This window comes from Microtus oregoni, unplaced genomic scaffold, assembly GCF_018167655.1.
Source record: "Microtus oregoni isolate MIOR12 unplaced genomic scaffold, Mior012 000010F_ref0000083, whole genome shotgun sequence".
Lineage (NCBI taxonomy): Eukaryota > Metazoa > Chordata > Mammalia > Rodentia > Cricetidae > Microtus > Microtus oregoni.
In genome coordinates this window covers 43,267,805-43,286,904 of record NW_024543069.1, presented here as the reverse complement: position 1 = coordinate 43,286,904, position 19,100 = coordinate 43,267,805, and the positions used below count along the sequence as shown (strand labels likewise).

Here is a 19,100-nt window from a genome sequence, read left to right as displayed (position 1 = left end):
TTCTTCTCTCAGCTGCTGCAGGGTATTCCTAACAGAGGTGTCAAAGACTGCAGCTTGCAACATGTTTAGCATTTTCTTCTAAGGACAATTCTCCAGAACCTTGGTGCTTGCTTGCTTCATCTCGGCAGGAAAGAAGCCTGTTGGGTGAAATCCTCCCAAGACAATGCTAGGAGCATGGGCTTCCTCTCCATGTCCCCCACTTGGCCACAGGAAGCTGTCACACATCGCTGGTAACATCTGCAACTCTAGACAGCTGGGAGTGACTTATTTGTCTCTGAGTATTTTTAATTTCTCCAACTGTCTTGCTCAGCTCTTGTAGGAATCATTATATCCGGGGAAGAAGGAGCGCTCAACACATCACTCTAGGGGTCAATAGCCACAGGAGGGGATGCGTCTGCTGGATGATCAGGTGTTCGCCTTGCATGGGTGGGGAGTGGAGGAATTTTCTTACAGAACGTACTTCCCACATGCTGAGATACCTTTGAAGACAAAATAATTATAGTAATTAAGTCTGAATTCTTTTGATAACTAACCCTGCACTAACCATGGGGGGTGGGGGAGGAAGGCTGAGGTAATTTCACACACAGGACATCTATATAGATGGAGGAGGTCACGCTTCTGGTATGCGGTAGGCCTTGTTTGGTTTTTAGAGTCATGGGATATTTACAGCTGTAAACTGGGTGTCTACTGGCTCCAAATTTCCGTTTCTTCTCTGGTCCTGCTGTGGTTTCTCTGCTTCTTCCCTTGCATGCCCAGCTCAGACCCATCCTCTAGGATTCCTTCCTGGCAGCAGGGTGGTTCTTTACTCTTGTTAATGTCCAAGATCATGGGGATTGCCCTCGATTTCCCTCTTGGGTACCTAGACCTTATTATCTTAGTCAATGGCAAACTTTTGCTTGTTTGTCCTCTGAATCCCCAGAGCCTTCCATCTCTGCTACTTTGGTTCCCAGTGACAAGAACTTCATACTGTCTCCTTTGATTGACAACTGCTACTGATGGGGTCTTCCCCAGTTGGCAGATGGTACCTGGGATCTAACACTCTGCTGGGTTTCAGGGAGGAAAAGATACCACTTGGGGACCCAGAAAGGAACAACAGCAAATCAAAGTCCAGCAGAACTGATCCATAAACTGTCTGTAAGTATGTCAAGAGAGATACTGTTCTTATTAAAGGAAAAAGAAATCTCTGAAAAATGGTTCCACACTGTTATCCGTGTCAGTTCTTAGTTCCGATGAAAAGAATCCTGTTATGGTAGATGTTGTGTTGACACTGGGCGAGCAGGGTAAACTTTCTGTCTTATTTTTACAACTTCACTACCTCTAAAATTATTCTAAAATGAAAAGTTAAAAGAATCAAGCAAACAAAAAGCCCACAACAGAATCCTGGCAAAGACGTGAGGTGTGGAGGTGTTCACAGCAGAAGCCCTTTCTTTCTTTTTATTTTGAGGCTGGACTTAAACTCATTGCCTTTTTGCCTCAAGTGTCCTAAATCCTGGAATAACAGCTGGGTGCTTTCGTGCTCTGCTAAATAGCTTCCAGCCCGGAGAGATGGCTGGGGGCTTAGGGCACTCGTTGCTCTCCTAGAGGACCCGAGTTCAAATCTCAGACCTACAAGGCAACTCACAAGAGTCTGTAACTCCAGTTCCAGGAGATCTGGTGCTCTGTTCTGGTTCCCATGGGCACTAGGCACATACAGGATGCCACGTGTAGAAATAGAACCTATTTACATAGAATTAAAAATAAAGAACTTCCATATCCTAAAAATTTTAGACAAGCAAAAATGATAGTGGCAGGATATTTTTTCTTTTAAAAGTGTGTGGGGGTTGTGTATATATGTGTACGTGTTTATCATGTGTGTGTTTATGTGTACATGTTTATCATGTGTGGATTTATGTGTACATGTTCGTGTGTGTGTATGTGTACATGTTCGCGTGTGTGTATGTGTACATGTTCACGTGTGTGTATGTGTACATGTTCGTGTGTGTGTATGTGTACATGTTTGCGTGTGTGTATGTGTACATGTTCGTGTGTGTGTATGTGTACATGTTCGCGTGTGTGTATGTGTGCATGTTCGCGTGTGTGTATGTGTACATGTTCGCGTGTGTGTATGTGTACATGTTCATGTGTGTGTATGTGTACATGTTCGTGTGTGTGTATGTGTACATGTTCGTGTGTGTTCATGTGTACATGTTCGCGTGTGTGTATGTGTACATGTTCGTGTGTGTGTATGTGTACATGTTCGTGTGTGTGTATGTGTACATGTTCATGTGTGTTTATGTGTACATGTTTGTGTGTATGTGTACATGTTCATGTGTGTGTGTTTATGTGCACATGTTCATGTATATGAGGGTGTGTGTGTGAAGGCCAGAGGTCCATGCTGTCTTCCTCTGTTGCTTCCTGCCTTATATTTCACTGAAAGCCTCTCACTGAAGCTGTGGTGGGTTTGCTAAGTCCAGGTGGCAAGTGTGCTTCTGGGCCTCTGCCTTCTGCCACCCTAGTGTTGAAGGAGCTGCGGGCTGGCGTTCCTGCCACCCGGCTCCTGGCTGCCTGGCTAGCTTATGCCCCAAAATAACAACACACAAACTGTATTCATTTAAACACTGCCTGGCCCATTTCTATTAATGTGTGTAGCACCGAGGTGCGCTTACTTGGAGATTCTAGCCTACGTCCATCCTGGGTTGGAACTTCATCGCGTCTGCCCCAGAGAGCAGAGCTATGGCGTCTGAGCTCACTTCCTCTTCCTCCCAGCATTCTGTTCTCTTTACTCCACCCACCTAAAGGTTGGCCTATCAAATGGGCCAAGGAGGTTTCTTTATTAGCCAATGGCCTTCCTCCATCACCCTAGGATTGCAAGTACATGCCCCTGTGCCCCAGTGATTTTGTTTTCTGCCACACTAGGGTTACAGGTACATGCCACCGTGCCCAGTGATTTTGTTTTCTGCCACACTAGGGTTGCAGGTACATGCCATCATGTCCAGTGATTTTGTTTTCTGCCACACTAGGGTTACAGGTACATGCCACCCTGTTCAGTGATTTTGCTTTCTGCCACACTAGGGTTACAGGTACATGCCACCGTGCCCAGTGATTTTGCTTTCTGCCACACTAGGGTTACAGGTACATGCCACCGTGCCCAGTGATTTTGCTTTCTGCCACACTAGGGTTACAGGTACATGTCACCGTGCCCAGTGATTTTGTTTTCTGCCACCCTAGGGTTACAGGTACATGTCACCGTGCCCAGTGATTTTGTTTTCTGCCACCCTAGGGTTACAGGTACATGTCACCGTGCCCAGTGATTTTGTTTTCTGCCACACTAAGGTTACAGGTACATGTCACCATGCCTAGTGATTTTGCTTTCTGCCACACTAGGGTTGCAGGTACATGCCATCATGTCCAGTGATTTTGTTTTCTGCCACCCTAGGGTTACAGGTACATGCCACCGTGCCCAGTGTTTTGGTTTTCCCATGAGTGCTGAGGACCTAAACTCAGTTCTTCAAGCTCATGTAGTGACATTTTACCAACCAAGCCATCTCTCCAGCCCTGAAAGGACATTCTGAAGTTCTAGTTTCTGATGTAAATATTTCTGGCAAACACAGGCAGGCATGCATAAATTTAGCTGCACACCAATTGCTGGCTTTTTGTTTCATTTGAGACAGTCCACTCTTTAAAAAAAGAAATTGATCTGTTAGTAAAGCCTGTATGCTCTGAGCTCACAAAAGAGTAAAGATTCCCTCTCTCCTGAAACATGCATTCTAAAGGGGACAGAAGGAAATAACAATTAAAACTGCATATGACCGATAGATCTGTTTATGATCGGGGTATAAGTGTATGAGAAAAAACGAGCAGAGAGAGACATCAGCAGTCTGGGAGGGTGGGGTGCATCTTTAAATAAGGTGAGGAGCCGGGCAATGGTGGCGCATGCCTTTAATCCCAGCACTCGGGAGGCAGAGGCAGGCGGATCTCTGTGAGTTCGAGACCAGCCTGGTTTACAATAGCTAGTTCCAGGACAGGCTCCAAAACCACAGAGAAACCCTGTCTCGAAAAACCAAAAAAAAAAAAAAAAAAAGAAAAGAAAAGAAAAAAAAATAAGGTGAGGAAACCTGGTGAGGAGATGCAATTGAACAAAGATGAAGGTAAGAACTAAGCTTGCTAGCTCTAGACTGTAGTCCAGCACCAGGAAGGCTGAGGCAGGAGATTTTCTGTGACTTTGATTCTGGCCTGGGATATAGAGTGAGACCCTGTCTCAGAACAAAGCAGAATCAAAATCTAACAACAACAAAATAAATAAGAAAGCAAAAGCAAACAAGCAAAACCTTCCAAAAGATGAGGGGACCAAGAATGAGGATACTAGGCAGGGACTTTCCAGAGCTGACGAGTGCCCTAGCAGAGAATATGTCTGAAGGGGTTCAAGGAGCCCCAGCAGCAAGAGAGCAGGTGCCTGGAGGTGCTCCTGGCAGTGGGGGAAGCAAGAGCTGCTCTGCTGAACGGAGTGTGAATGCTAGACTTTCCCCTGGACTCGGAAGAAACCGGGGAGCTACCACAGGTTTGCAGCGGAAGAGTGGCGTGGTTTGCCTTAGGTATAAAGAGTCACCTTTCATGGCACGTGAGTAACTCTGGTTTGGGAAGAGCAGAAGCAGGGAGAAGAAGCAGAGGAATCTGCTTGTGAAGTCATCACCGACAGCTGATGGTGCTGGAGTTGGCCCAGCCAGCTCTCAAGAGCCTTTTTATTCTTTTTTAGGAAGTTTGCAAGCTAGTTGTTAAAAACATGCCATCGTTAAAACTTAAATAAGCCTAAAATTAAGTAAATTATATGACAAATGGAAGTAATAAATATTTAGATCTCATTGCTTCTGTGGAATAATCCTCCTGTGCTCTGTAAAGATTTGCCACTCCAATTGCTGTAATAAAACGCTGATTAGGCAGTAACCAGGCAGGAAGTATAGGCAGGATGGCCAAACTAAGGATAATGGGAAGGAGAAGGGCAGAGTCAGGAGTCACCAGCCAGACAGAGAGGTGAGCAGGAGATGAATGCACCATGCTAATAAAGGCAGCAACAAGTGACAGAGTGTAAATAAGGCATGTGGGTTAACTTAAAATGTAAGAGCTAGTTGGTAATAAGCCTGAGTTTATTAGTCCAGCTTTTATAATTTATTAATTTAATTTATAATTTATTAATTTAAGTCTCCAAGTCAATTATTTGGGAAGCAACTGCCGGGTATTTGGAAACAGGTGGGCAGGAGAAAAATATCCATTTGCACATTGCTACTTGCTTTAAACCTTATCTATCTATAATTACTGTTTATTGCTATCTATGTTCTTAGGGATATTTACACCTGAGATACACCGTGCCTGTTACTTATGGTGTATTCAGAAATGAGGTGTTGCAATGTGTCTCTTCCCAGTTCTGTATCCACTGACATTGATGAATTTGTCAATCTGTAGGGGTCATTGACACTATGAAAGCTGCAGGTCAGGCCTGTTTCTCTTCATAACGAGACAGACCTGCCAACCACACGCCAGCACACAGCCGCATACCGCCTCCCCGCCACATCTAGACGTGTGTCCTACCCTTCCACATTCAGCTCTCCTCACTTCCATCACATCCTCAGTTACAGAGGGGAAAGGCCAAAGAGGAGATTAAATAAGTATTCTACATATTAGTATGACAACACCATAATGTGACCCATTTCTCTTGTGCTTCTATCATTGCTGTGTACTAAATTGCATGCAGTCACCATACCTGGGATTGAATTTTTAGTGCTGGTCCTAGTTTCAGCCCCATGGTGCCTCGAAGATGTTGCTCGGTGAGAAGGGGCAGTGTTTCTCCATCAATTGCATGATCCTTAAATACCTGAAGAAACCCAAAAATCATTAGCCTGGTTGCCGAGTCTTGAAGTAAAGTCAGTGTCTTCTACACAGAGGGTTTGGTGTTGGAGTAGGCCGCTTGAAGGTGACACAGAGCTGTATAAACCTCTCTTTGTTGTTGGTTTGTCTGGGCTCTGGTGCCATGATGTCTGGAATGCTCAGTAGTTCCGTTTGTGGGACTCACTTCAACCTGGGCTAACTATCTGAGGGCAGTATCTGTGTCTCACTTACTGTGCAGCCCTGATGCAGCGTGGTGAATGTAGTCCTGGGGAAATCAGCAAATGGGAACATGGGTGGTGTAAAGGGATAGGGAAAAAGCCATCACAGACAGCATGGCCCCCCATGTAGCCAGATGCAGTGCCAAGTGTATGGTGGACAAAGGCAAGGAGAGCCCAGGGAAGAGCTGCCCACCAGGGCTTCCTAGCAGATCCTGCTCTGACTCTAGCAGGACGCCCTCCTCCCGGAAGCTGGGAGCCTGCTGAAGAAGGGTAGATGTCCAGGCAGGGAAGGAAGTGGATGTGAAGAAGTGTGCCCGACCATAGTGGTTTAACTTCCTAATGTCCAGCTTCACCCTGCCTCAGAAACCTCCCAGGCTCACTCCTGAGCTTTAAATCTTCTCCCCTCTCCTCAGACTTCAGAGCTTACAGGGTTCCCCTGCATTTTCAGACAACCTTCCAATTTAGAAAGAAGAGGAAAAGAAAATGGTAAGTAGAATTTCCTGTAAACCTGAGCGATAGATCTAACATCTTCCCACCTCCCTAGTTAATCTAAGAGTTTGCTGCAGCTCCTTCTCTTGCCCCCACCCCACCCTGTGGTAGGGGCTCATAGCAGGACCCCTTCTGTAGGGGCTCACAGCGGGATCCCTTCTGTAGGGACTTACAGGGGAATCCCTTCTGTAGGGGATCACAGTGGGACCCCTCCTGTAAGAGCTCACAGCCGGACCCCTTCTATAGGGGCTCACAGCGGGATCCCTTCTGTAGGGGATCACAGCGGGATCCCTTCTGTAGGGGCTCACAGCGGGATCCCTTCTATAGGGGCTCAGAGCGGGATCCCTTCTGTAGGGGCTCACAGCGGGACCCCTTCTGCAGTCTCCCTCCTCTCTTCTTTGCTGTTGCATTAACACATAAGTGGGCTGCCATAGCACTACAGGCTGATGGGAATGACAATACACACTCCACCTCCACACCTGCCCTCCTCTCCTTCCCAACAGCCCCACTGACCAGATGCAGCCTGATACTCTTGTGTTCATGTCACTTCCTGGCCATTCGGCTCCTCATCTTCCCCTTAATCCTGTCTCTGTGGTTCTCTAGGAGCCTGTGCTGTACCAAACACATGGTCCTCTCCCAGTTGCTTATATTGGTTACATTTCTGGCCACATTCGGCAATGTTGACCAGTCCTTTGTGGTTGTGACAGACTTAGAGAATAAAAACTTCTGAATAGCTACCCTTTTTTGTTTTTTACTGTTGTTTTGAGACAGGGTCTCATAAAGCCCAGTCTGGCCACAAAACTGGCTATGCAGTTTTGGCATTTTGATCTTCTTTCTTCTACTTTCCCAGCACTGGGGTTTCAGGTTTGCACCACCACGCTAGAGTTTATGGGGTACTGGGGATTGAACACAGAGCTTGGGCATGCTAGACATGGGGTATCCTTCTTATTAGTGCAGATTGGGCCAAATCTACAATATAAATGTGCACATTTTTAAAATCAATTTCAGATATTTTTAGAGACAAATATTTTATATGCCAGAACTAGATATTTACTTAGAATAAACTGTTACAGTGTTTCCTGGTTATCCTTAAACAGTTAAGTCACAAATCTTCTCATTGTATCTCTTTATTTAATTTATTACTTTTGGTTTTTGATAAAATTTTTTTTCTTAGAGAACAAACAACAAATTACAATAAAACCTCCAGATGAAAAGTTTCTGTAGCCCGATAAACCTCTCCACCGATGCAATAATCCAAATCATACCAAAGCAAACCAAATTAGGAAAAGCCCAGGTTTAATGGATACCAGCACTCCCAGGTGGCCTTCCAGCACCTTAGGGAGGAGACAGGGAAGGAAGACCAAGTGTTTGTTCTGGGGAGTGGAAGCAGTTTAAATACCCTGTGGGAGTGGCCTTGAGCATCATGGGGGGGGGGGTCACCATTTGGCGGGCTTTCTCAGAGGTGGAGTCTGGACTGAGACAACTCTCAGGGGGTGGAGCTGTGATAGAACTTCCCCCCCAAACATCCCAGACTCTTTGGATAATGGATGCCAGGGACTGAGGTGACGCCTCCACCCCAACAGTCAGCAGTAGCACAGCACTGACAAAGTGTGTGTGACTAAAGACTGAGCTCCGTATGTGGCGTTATTTCTCTCAAGGTTTGGATGTTTGTTCCAGATGAGGGGGAGGTCCCACTGTGTAGCTGAGGCTAGCTTTGAACTCACAGTCCTTCTGCCTCAGCTTCACAGTGAAGAGATTCCAGGTGTACGCCACCACACCTGACCCCAGGCATCTTCTAAAGTCTCCATTTGTGCAAGGCTGGCAAGGTGGTTGAGCACTGAGAAAAGGGTGGCTGGCGGAGCGCTGACCAGTCCCGGGGAGATAAATAAAAGCTTTCAAAGGATGGGGCTGTGAATCAAAGCCAAGGAGGCATCTTTGGCAAAGGTTCCTGGGAGGACTGTGTGGGAAACAGTCTTTTGGTGCTGTGTACCCAGAATGCATTGGCATCTCCTCATTTCTCAGAGAGTAGCAGTGGGTGCTTAGCAGGGCAGCTGGCCTTGTAGTTGATGTCACAACTCAAAGGGAGAAAACTTCAAAATGTGGTCATCCTAAATACATTTGAGAAACATCTAGAAATGAGTGGTAGACTTTCTTGGGCTACTGATATCCAAGTTGCACACAATGTTGATGTTTGGATGACTTCTGTCTGCCCACAAGAGCACAACTTACATCAAGCATAGCCTACAGGTAATACTGTTGTAGGAGCAAGACTGTTTCTTTGTTGCTCGTTTGTTGAGGCAAGTCCCTACTGTACAGCCCAGGATGGCCTCAAATTCTTAATCTTCTTGCCTCAGCCTTTCGAGGGCTGAGATTCCAGTTGTGTGCCATTATTCCTGGTTTCTTGTTTGTGTGTTTGTGCTCATGTGTGTGCACACACATAAAGGTCTGAAGATAATTGAATGTAATTCCTTAGATACCATCCACGTTGTTATTTGAGACAGGGTTTCCCATTCGCTGCTAACTTGACAAGCAGACTAGTCTGGTTGCCCAGCAAGCCCCAAGGATCCATTGTTTTCACCCTAAGCCCCAGTGCTGAGGTTACAAGCGGGCACTAGTATGCCTGACTTTGGCATGTATGTATGGGCATATTCATGTGTGTGAACGTGATGTGCACACCATGCAATGCATGTGTAGAGGTCAGAGACAACCTTGGGTGTTGGTCCTCTGCTCCCACCATACTTGAGATAGTCTTCTTGTTTGATGATGTAGGCCAGGGTCTCACTCACGTGATTTTGGGGATTCTCATGTCTCTACCTCCTATCTTTTCTTAGGCACACTGGATTATAGATGTGCATGACCGCATCTGGTTCTAAGTGTTCTGGAGCTAAGACCTCAGGTCCTTGCACTGTTACAGTAAGCTTTTTATATGCTGAGCCCCCCCCCTTGTGTGTGTGTGTGTTTGTGTGTGTGTGTGTATATCGTGTGTATGTGCGTGTGTTCTGGGGACTGAAAATACGCGTCCTTTCGCTTGTACGACAGTCTACTGACTGAGTTGTCTCCTCAACCCCTTTTGTCTTTTTGTAGGACAAAGTACATATTTCTGTTATTTAGGCACTATAGTAAATATTTCTCATTCTTTCTGGATATTTAGCCTCCGAGTCACCTTCTCATGAGAGGAAATTAAGGATAGAAAATTAAGCTAAATAGTTGCTTCCCAGAGCTTCTCCAGTACCTGTGTCTACTAGTCATAGACATCTTTCCAATGAGAAACAGTGTCAGAAAATGGGGGTTTTAGTAGGAATTTTCCCCTTCCAGGGGAAAAAGGAAGTTTGACAAAACTCATTGTACATTAAATAGTTTCAAGTTTTCATAATTTCGCAAAATTACGAAGTTACCTGGGCATAGTCTGAGCACCCTGGCAGGCTTCTGATGAAGTCATGGACGTCATCTACGGTCCACTTCTGAATATCAGCCGAGGAACAGGCTTCGCTGAGTGCACCCAGTGCCTGTGCTCCTGTAACGTGAGAAAAAGTCCTATGTGGTGTGAAGCTTCCGTTCAGGAGGAGACCCTTAGAACACAGGATTGCTGTTCGCTGTACGAACTCACTAACGTCTGTCACCACAGGTGTTCCGTTTATCTGGGACGATTTTGAACTTCCTAAAGATGTTCAGACACATTGACAGGAGGTTTATTGCCCTCTCTTAAGGTCTCTTCAGTGATGTCACTCTAGGTGAACAGACAAGGGGCTGATTTGCTCTGTGGTCTCTGAGGTGCTGACAGAAAGGCCCCGTGAGCTTCGTCTTCCATATTAATGCTGCAGTACCATGTTATGTGGTCTCCTGTGACCATCAGGGCCTGAACCCAAATGGAGAACTTCACAGTGAAGTGGTCGGTGTGGTGTCTGTCAAGTTGACACAACCTAAGATCAGCTAAGGGAGTCTCAATGGAAGCATTGCCTAGATCAGATTGTGTGTGTGTGTGTGTGGGGGGGGGGGGTGATGTTCCCTGGGGGAATTGTCTCGATTGTTCCTTGATGTAGGAGCGCTCAGCCCACTGTGGGCATTACCACCGCCAAGGCAGGTGGTGTTGAACCAAATAAGAAAAGCTATCTCATATTGTGAACTTCTCGGCTAGACTGCACACAGTATTCGTCATGGTGCCTGCCACATTTCTTCTCGGGGAAGTGAATTCCCTCCTTGGAGGCAACGCTGCCTGGAATAGCAAGCAAACCACCTTCAAGTTCCTCTCTTGAGTTCTTACTGTGACTTTGCTGGGTGGTGGCCTGTGACCAAAAACTGTAACCTGAATAGATTCCTTCCCAAAGTCACTTTTGGTCACACTGTTTTATCACGGCAACAGACAGGAAGACAGAGCCATCAGAGACATGCCTACCTCTGTGTTTTCATTTTCTTTCCAAACAAGTTCTAGAGAGCTATCCAATGTGAGATTTTCTCTGTACTGCTATGATACTTTCAAAACTGATAGTTCATGCTTTTGTCAGTTTTTCTACATTTGGATACAGGAAAGATAGAATTTGTACTTTAAAACAAAAGCCCTTGGGGGCTGGAGAGGCGGCTCAGTGGTTAGGAGCACTGACTGCTCTTCCAGAGGACCAGGGTTCAAATCCTAGCACCCACATAGCAGCTTAGTGCTGCTGCAACTCCAGTTCCAGGGGATGTGACACCTTCAGAGACAAACATGCAGGCAGAATATGAGTGAAAACTATGAAGAAAAATAAATAAATATTAAAAAATACATAATTAAAAAACATAAAAAATAAATAAAAAGCAAAGCAAACCCCCCAAATCCACAACAAAATAGACCTCTAGTTTGTGTTAAAGAAATTCACAATTAAATTTTGTTTTGTTTTGTTTTTCGAGACATGGTTTCTTTGTAACTTTGGAGCCTGTTCTGGAACTAGCTCTTGAAGACCAGGCTCGCTTTGAACTCACAGAGATCTACCTGCCTCTGCCTCCCAAGTGCTGGGATTAAAGGCATTAGCCACCACCAGCTGGCTAAAATAAAATTTTAATTAAAAATCTCTGTAGTTTCTTATATTTATTTTCTTAATCTGTGTAAAGTGGTTATTATACAGCAATATCAAGACTAGTGTTTCTAATATGACTTATGAGAAGTGACCAAATAAAATGACTTCAAGACGTCATTTAAAACAGGGTTAAGAAAATAGAGGCGGAAGGGCCTGGAGAGATGGCTCAGCAGTTAAGAGCACTGGCTGCTCTATCAGCAGGCCTGGGTTTGGACCCCAGGCAGCTCACAACCTCCTGTAGCTCTAGTTCCAGAGGATTCAATGCTCTTTTCCCAGTCTCTGCAAGCACTGCACATGCATGGTGCCCTATACACACGCAGGCAAAAGACTCATGCACATGAAATAAAAATAAATACCTCTTTTTTAAAAAAAAATGAAGGTGAGAGAGACAGACAGAGGGTTTGAAAATGAAAATAAAGGCCAAAATATGACACATGACTGTCACAGTTTCCTCCGCAATGGGAAGACCCGGTCACCTGGAGCTGCTGAGGACCTGCCCTGGATCCCAGACACCTACCTGGCAGAGGCAATATGGAAATCGGCAGACCAAGCCCATTCTTTTCATCACGGCCTCCACAGACCTGCTCTGAGGGCTTTTCCTTCCCACCATCCCGAGCCTTGGCTTCTGGGGAAGAGGGTTTTGTCTGACTTGGCTGCGGCTCTATGCAGGTGTTGGCGAGGCCCCAGGTTGGCTTCTCATCAGTTTCCCTTGACTTCTGGATGTTGTCTACTTCAATTTCCGGGTCTTTGCTATCCTCTTCCTCTTTGCAGGGAACCACAGGCATCTGGCCTGAGTCTTTTTCTTCTGCTTGATTTTTGAAACTCTCAGTGTCGCTCTCTAGAGGTTTCTGATAAACTGAGCCTCTCCTGAGTCGGTATTTCTGGCCCCAGCATTCTGTAAAGTGTGGTCTATTCCCCAGTAGAATAGGGTTTTCCTGAAGGTGTCTGGAGGTGCTTCTGTGTAAATGCAGATCATTGGCAGGCAGTGTGCCCCTGCCTTGGAAGCCTGCAGGGCCACCCAGGCAACTCAAGCCATAAAAGAGGGGTACCCCTGGGCCAGCCAGTCCCTTGGGATTAACTCTTTCCATCCTCCTTTGCTGGTGAAGAGAATACATTTCCATTTCTGCCCTAAAAACAAAACGATATGGTTTACATGTCTCCAGACAATCGTTAGAAATCGAATTTTTAAAAGTAATTTGTTAATTATTCATTTATTACTTATCTGGAGCATGGAGAGGTGAGTACATGCATGCCATTGTGTGTGTGTGGAGGTCAGAGGGTAACGGTGATGGGGTTGGACCTCTCCTTCCATTATGTGTATGCTGGGGATCAAACTCAGATTGGCAGGCTTGGCAGCAAGCCAGACATGTAGTCTTAGGAGGCCCTTGCCTTCCCTAAGCTAGTCCCTATGCTTATAGCGTTTGTCTGAAGCCTGTTTGATGGAGGCAGGAGGCCTGAAATTGGAGTTTTCGGGCGACCGTCAAAGTGCAAGCTTGAAGCTCTGCTGTGGGCCTTACCTGTCGTGCACAGAGCCTTAGCGGGTGAGGGGATGATGGAGCACCAGTAGTTTCTTGTCAGACACTAAACTTCATAGTGTGTCTAGTTCTCAGCATACTGATAGTTAGTGGAACTCAAGCAGTTAGTGCTTGTCTTGGGTCTAGATCACTGCACACGGATGGGCAGGCAAGGAAGGGAGGCCTGCTTCAGCTCACTTCACTTCGCCCATTGGCCTGTGACCACCAGGACCTTCCCCTCTCCCTGAGGCCGAATTCTGTTAATTATGGGTGTACTTTATTTGCTGCTGGCCATGACAGATGAAGACCTTGTTAGGTTGACATGAGATGTCCTGGGTTTTGATGACATCATCTGAAGGGGAGTTCACTCCTGTCTCCAGGCAGAACGGAAACCATTTAAGACAGAAATGCCTGTGGGGATTCAGAGGAATCACATCCAGGATTTTGTATTGTGGGTCAATGAAAAGCTACTGAATATGCTGTGCGGAATGGGCATGGGTAGGTATGTGCGTGTGTTCTGTGTGGTGTGTGCCTGAACACGTGTGCACATGCATGCAGAGACTGTAGGAGGACCTTGGGTGTCCCCCTGTCCTGTGTCCTCCCACCTGACTATCCTGTTCAAGGGAGGTCTTTTACTCAGATGGCAAATCAGCAGGCTTTGGCTAGGCTGACGGGACAGAAAACCCCAGAAATCCTCTGTTACTGATCCCTGCCTCTAGCCCTGGGATTAAAAACACGTGTGGTCTCACCCAGCTTTGTATGCGGATGCCGAGGATCTGACCTCAAGTCCTCCTGTTTGCGCAGCAAGCATCCTCACTAAACTTTTTAATCCCCAGACCCCACCGTCTGCTTTTTAACCTTCTGTTTATTATTAAAAGCTTGAATAATTTATTCTATAGTGCACCTGAAGTGCTTTCTGTAAATGATCAGCACATGTGTGTATAAAGGGCATGTCTTCCTCATCACACCCTATGTACTTCTATTGTATTTATATGTGTTGATAATTTATTAATTTTAATTCATTTATTTTAATTTACTTAAGACAGCTCAGATGAACAAAAAGTCATGGGACTGAATAGAAGACAAATCAAACAATGTTATTCAGTTACCTGGCAGTATGATGTCTCTCGAACATCTCGTTCCTTGTGGCCACTGCCTTTGTGGGTTCAGGTGGTAAAATGCCCCAGCCTTAAGGGAGGCAGGGAGAGAGGGAGGGAGGGAGGGAGAGAACACCCCATCCCACAAACAAATTAGAAGTATGCACTTGGAAATAGTAAAATAAGTCAAAACAGGATCTGCAGTTACCCTTAGCTGGAATGGAATGTGGACTATGGTATAGAATCTTCTACTGTTTGTCTGGAACCTGATAGACAGCACCAGGCCAATAGCAGATCACGCTTCAGCCTTTTCCTTGAACTGTCAGTCTCATGACTGGTGGCATTTTCCTGTCAAACTTCTAATGGGAGGATGGCTGCCACCTCCTTGATGTGTCTTTTCTTGTCCTGTTTAATGATACATATTTCTAAGGTCCAATGTGATGCTTTGATAGATGCTTACATTTGGTTACATATTGGTTAGATCAAGATAATAACATATTCATCATCTCATAGCTTTATTATTTTTATGGTGTAGACTTTTTGAGATCCATCAGCAATTTTTAACTATGTAACACATTATTATAAATTCTGACTATACTGTACCAAGCATCTCCAGAATGAAATCCAAATAAAAGCTAAATTCTCCCTATGACTTATGAGACCATATGCACAAGCACCATCTAGAAAGCAAGTGCACAAACTGCGAAGGCTTAGTTGCTGCCCAGGTCTCCAGATTGGAGCATCAACAGCCGCTTAAACAGCCCACAGTCGTTCACGGGGCTCCACAGACTGGACCACACACTCATCTCTCGTACCTGGGTAGAAGTGACCCGACAGCCGGTTTAGCACATTTGCGTTGGGAACAAGAGAGGATCCAGACTGGGAAGGAACACAAAACTGACTTGGTCCAGCTGGAGCCACAATGACATCTCTAGGAGGGAAAACAGACATGAGCAGACTATGGCTGGAATTATACAAAGTTTCTCGTACTTAGTGTGGTGATCTAAGTTCATTGTTAAGTTAATAGAATTCAGAATCATCTAGAAAATTGAAGTACACTTCTTGACAGGCTCACTAGGGCATTTCAAGAGGGTTACTGAGGGCAGGATCTCGTGGGAATCTGATGAAATCAAAGGAGAAAGTGGGCAGAAGGCGAGTGTCCTCCCTTTGGGGGCCCAGCATGATGTGGATTATTCTGCTGTGGCATGCCTTCCCTGCTGTGATAGACAGAATCCTCTAGAAGTGTAGCCAAAATCAGGTGTAGTGGTCACAGCCACACAAAAGTAACCAATTCACGTAGGTCCTGGGGTTTGTAAGAGCTGCTTGGAACTCTAAAGTGTGAATGCCCCAAACTCTTGTGGTCACAGACAAGCATGGTGAGGAAGAGTAGGAGAAAGAAGCACAGCAGGAAGATAGCTCAGGGCTGTCTTGGGAAGAGACCCGCTCCAGTCAATGCCGTGGTTAGAGGGCTCACAACAGGCACTATGCTCTGAGCACACAGTCTGTTCATATTTAATGGTTCCTTGGTGGCATTGGCCATCTAGGATGAATGTTTGGCCACCTCAGGAGGCAACATATTTATTGTTCACGTTCCATGAACAAGGACAGATACTGGGTTTTATTTTATCTTCAGAATGCCAAAATATTACAAAGAAGGGAATCTAGAATATTGCCAGAATGTATAACCAAAATGCTGAAGATTTCCATGCTATTGAAAGAAGGATTAGGTGACAAGCAATCCGGGTGTTATAGACTTAGGGTGGAGCTGCCTTAATCTGATAGGATTGGTTCTCTTAAGGAGAGGAGCGGAACTCTGGAGGACACCCTGTATGTGCACACAGAAGGCGCCATGTGAGGACATGGTGAGGAGGCAGCATCCTTGGCCAGGAAGTAGGACTCACCAGAAACTGGCTGGGCAGGAATGTGATTTTGAACTTGTAATTTCCAGAACTGGAGACCTAAGTGTCTTTTATTTTTATCTTTACTTAAAAAAATTATGTGCATAGATGTTTTGTTTGATGTAAGTAGGTACCATATGTGTGTAGTGTCAGGAAGGCCAGAACAGGGCGTTGCATCCCCTGGGGCTGAAGTTACAGGCCAGTGTGAGCTGCCAGATGAGTGCTGGGAACTGAACCCTGTCCTCTGGAAAGAGCAGCCAGCGCTTGTGACTGCTGAGCCTTGTCTCCAGCCCTGAACATCTGTTCTTTACACCATGTTGTCCTTGTGTTTTATGGTGGTAGTCTCAGAAGACTGATCGAGCAGATTTTACACTTGATATTGCCTGTCACAGTCCAAGTAAATGTGTTATCGGTTAGTGGGTCCAACCCACTTCAAAGGGAAAGTAGAGTCTTACATTTCGAAGGGAAGACCAGCAGAGAGCTGTGAGTCATGGCACAGTCCACTGAGCTAACCCCAATGTTGTTTTGTCTAATCTGACATCTAATGCTAATGCTAGCATTGTTCCAAACTCTGACGACAATTCATTTACTCTTCTGATTCTCTATTATATTGGAGAGAAATACCTGTCCACAATTGGAGGCCCATATGGTGCAGGAATCAGTGGGATCCTCTGATGTCCTGATGCTGCCAATAAAGGGTTCACAGACATCATGGGGTTTGTCATCAGATCTCGTGACTCTGATGGAATTCTAAAAAGAAACAGGTGCATTAACCAGTGCCTACTGAAAATTATTTTCTTCTCTCTCTCTCTCTCTCTCTCTCTCTCTCTCTCTCTCTTCTCTCTCTCTCTGCCCCTCCAGGCAAAGGTGTAGTGGCTCCTCCCCAAGAATTGCCCCCATTGTGCTTTGGGAACCTGGGGCTGGCCTGTAATCCGAGGGACTTCCTGTCTAGGCTTTCCCAGAACCGGGGTTACAATCGCACACCTGCTTTTGTTTTGCCTTTATGTGGGTTCTTGTCATTGAACTCTGGTCCCCATGCCTGCACTTTGTGAATTCCTTGAGTTTTTCTTAAACATAAGGACAACCTCTTCACAGTGCCTAAGAAGATGAACTGCACCAAACTTCAACTCTACAAAACTCCCCCAAAGGAAGTCACTGATAATTTCTGTAGAACTTGTTTTATAACTGTGTCCTGGAGTTTGTTACAGTCCACAGGGCAATGCCACACCACATCACAAGCAATAATAATACGGAACCAGCCCTGTAAGATTCCAGGGATACAGTTTCTTCTTTCAAGTTATTTACATCCTTCCTATTTCCAGAGTGGAAGTGTACAAGCCCTCCCAGATGTTCGGTCTTTGGGAAAATATTCCTATACAGCTGATAAGATTCAAACAGAAAAGGAGGAGAGAGGTCCTCTTAATGACTGAAAAGACATCTGATTAGGGCGGGTGTGGGATGATTGCCTGAGATGGTTTAATCAGAACGAAGGAACACATTATATTCGTGTGTATATAAACACGTGTCTGCATATGCTACCTTCAGTAGCCTCTGGCCAGAGATGGACTGCTGTGAAAGGGGGCCTGGCTGCCTTGTACTCTCTTAACCGTTAGCATCCTTGGGATTATTTTAAATATTAAACAGTACTAGTTAAACAGGTCATTCATTTAAGTTTTTTTTCTTTCTCAATCATCATCTTAAACATCTGAGACCAAAGGAGAAAATGGGGGGATTTTCCCAGCATGCTTGAGGCACTGGGCTTAATTTTCATCATGGCAAGAAAAAAAGAAAAGTTGAAAATGCTCTGATTTTCATGGAGAGATTCTTATTTCTTTTTCATTTTTTTCATTCTGTGTATCATTTGGTTGGATTTTTAAAATAGTTACAATTTATTTGTATGGTGTGTGAAAACTGAAAATGTAACAGCATTTAACTATGCTATTGTTTCTTTAATTTCTTTTTCTGATAGAAATCTGACCAGATGGGAAATTCAAGTACCCGGGTCACCCAGCCCTGGCTTTGGCCGCTTGTGTTTCTCTGTGGTTGTTGAAAATATATTCTTCTCTCATACAATACATCTCAACCACATTTTCCCTCCTTCCACTCCTCCCAGGTGCACCCAGCTCTCCTCTTCCCCTATCTACTCCCCCTTCATTTCCCTAATTTTAAAGTTCTTTTTGATTGGTTATTTCTGCTGCATTTCTGGAATTGGCTCCCTAAAGTTTTCTGTGCACATGTGCACTGGAGTACGCATGTGCCCACACTCACACACACGTCAGATACACATAATAATAATAACGCACACAAGAAAACAAACATGATCTTTTCTCAGGATGCTCCTCAGCTTGTTAATTATATATGCATATTTGGTTGTCTAGAGCAATCTTCTGTGCACAAGAAATGGAACGAAGAAAGCAGTGCTTCCACTCACTCTCCTCCCTGCACACAAGCGCAGCTGCCCTTCCATCACCATCCTGTTGGAGATGTGTATCTGCACCAATCAATGAACTGACAGAGTCCGTGCTTTACATCGTCTTTGGCTCTTGGTTTGTATTCTATGGGTTTTGGCAAAAGTATAATGACATGTAACTATAGCTATGGTATCTCACAGAATACTTGCACTGCCCCAAATCAAACACAGCGAGAACACTTTCGAGGGAAAGTTCTGAGGGTGACCAGAACTTCATTTTATCCCCCAGGTAGACGATGGAAAGTCCAAATCCACATTGTCCCCAAACCACCACTTTGAGGATTGCTAAGCTCTATGGTCAATCCATAAACTTTTTAATGTTAAGCTTTATATTTTTTGGGTAACCTCTTTTATTTTGCACACATCTTAACAGGTTGTGAGCAGGTAGCTCAGCTACAGTGGCTGAAGGGCTCTTGAGTAACATCTCAGAGCAGGTGGTATTCTTGAGAGGAGAGCATGTCTGGCAATCCCCAAGCAGAGCGTGCCATGCTGAGGTCTGCAGTTGGG

The 19,100-nt window shown here is 45.2% G+C and overlaps 1 protein-coding gene across 1 annotated transcript; it reads right to left on the bottom strand.

Moving 5' to 3' along the window:
* Window positions 1-362: 362 nt before the first annotated feature.
* Samd7 (sterile alpha motif domain containing 7) lies at window positions 363-16,848 on the bottom strand. The gene is made up of 7 exons (XM_041658880.1): window positions 16,748-16,848; window positions 15,041-15,156; window positions 14,238-14,316; window positions 12,132-12,742; window positions 9,962-10,080; window positions 5,735-5,845; window positions 363-479 (listed from the first exon to the last, which is right to left on the bottom strand). The coding sequence occupies exons 1-7, from the start codon at window positions 16,846-16,848 to the stop codon at window positions 363-365; spliced, it is 1,254 nt and encodes a 417-aa protein (XP_041514814.1).
* Between the last annotated feature and the right edge of the window lie 2,252 nt (window positions 16,849-19,100).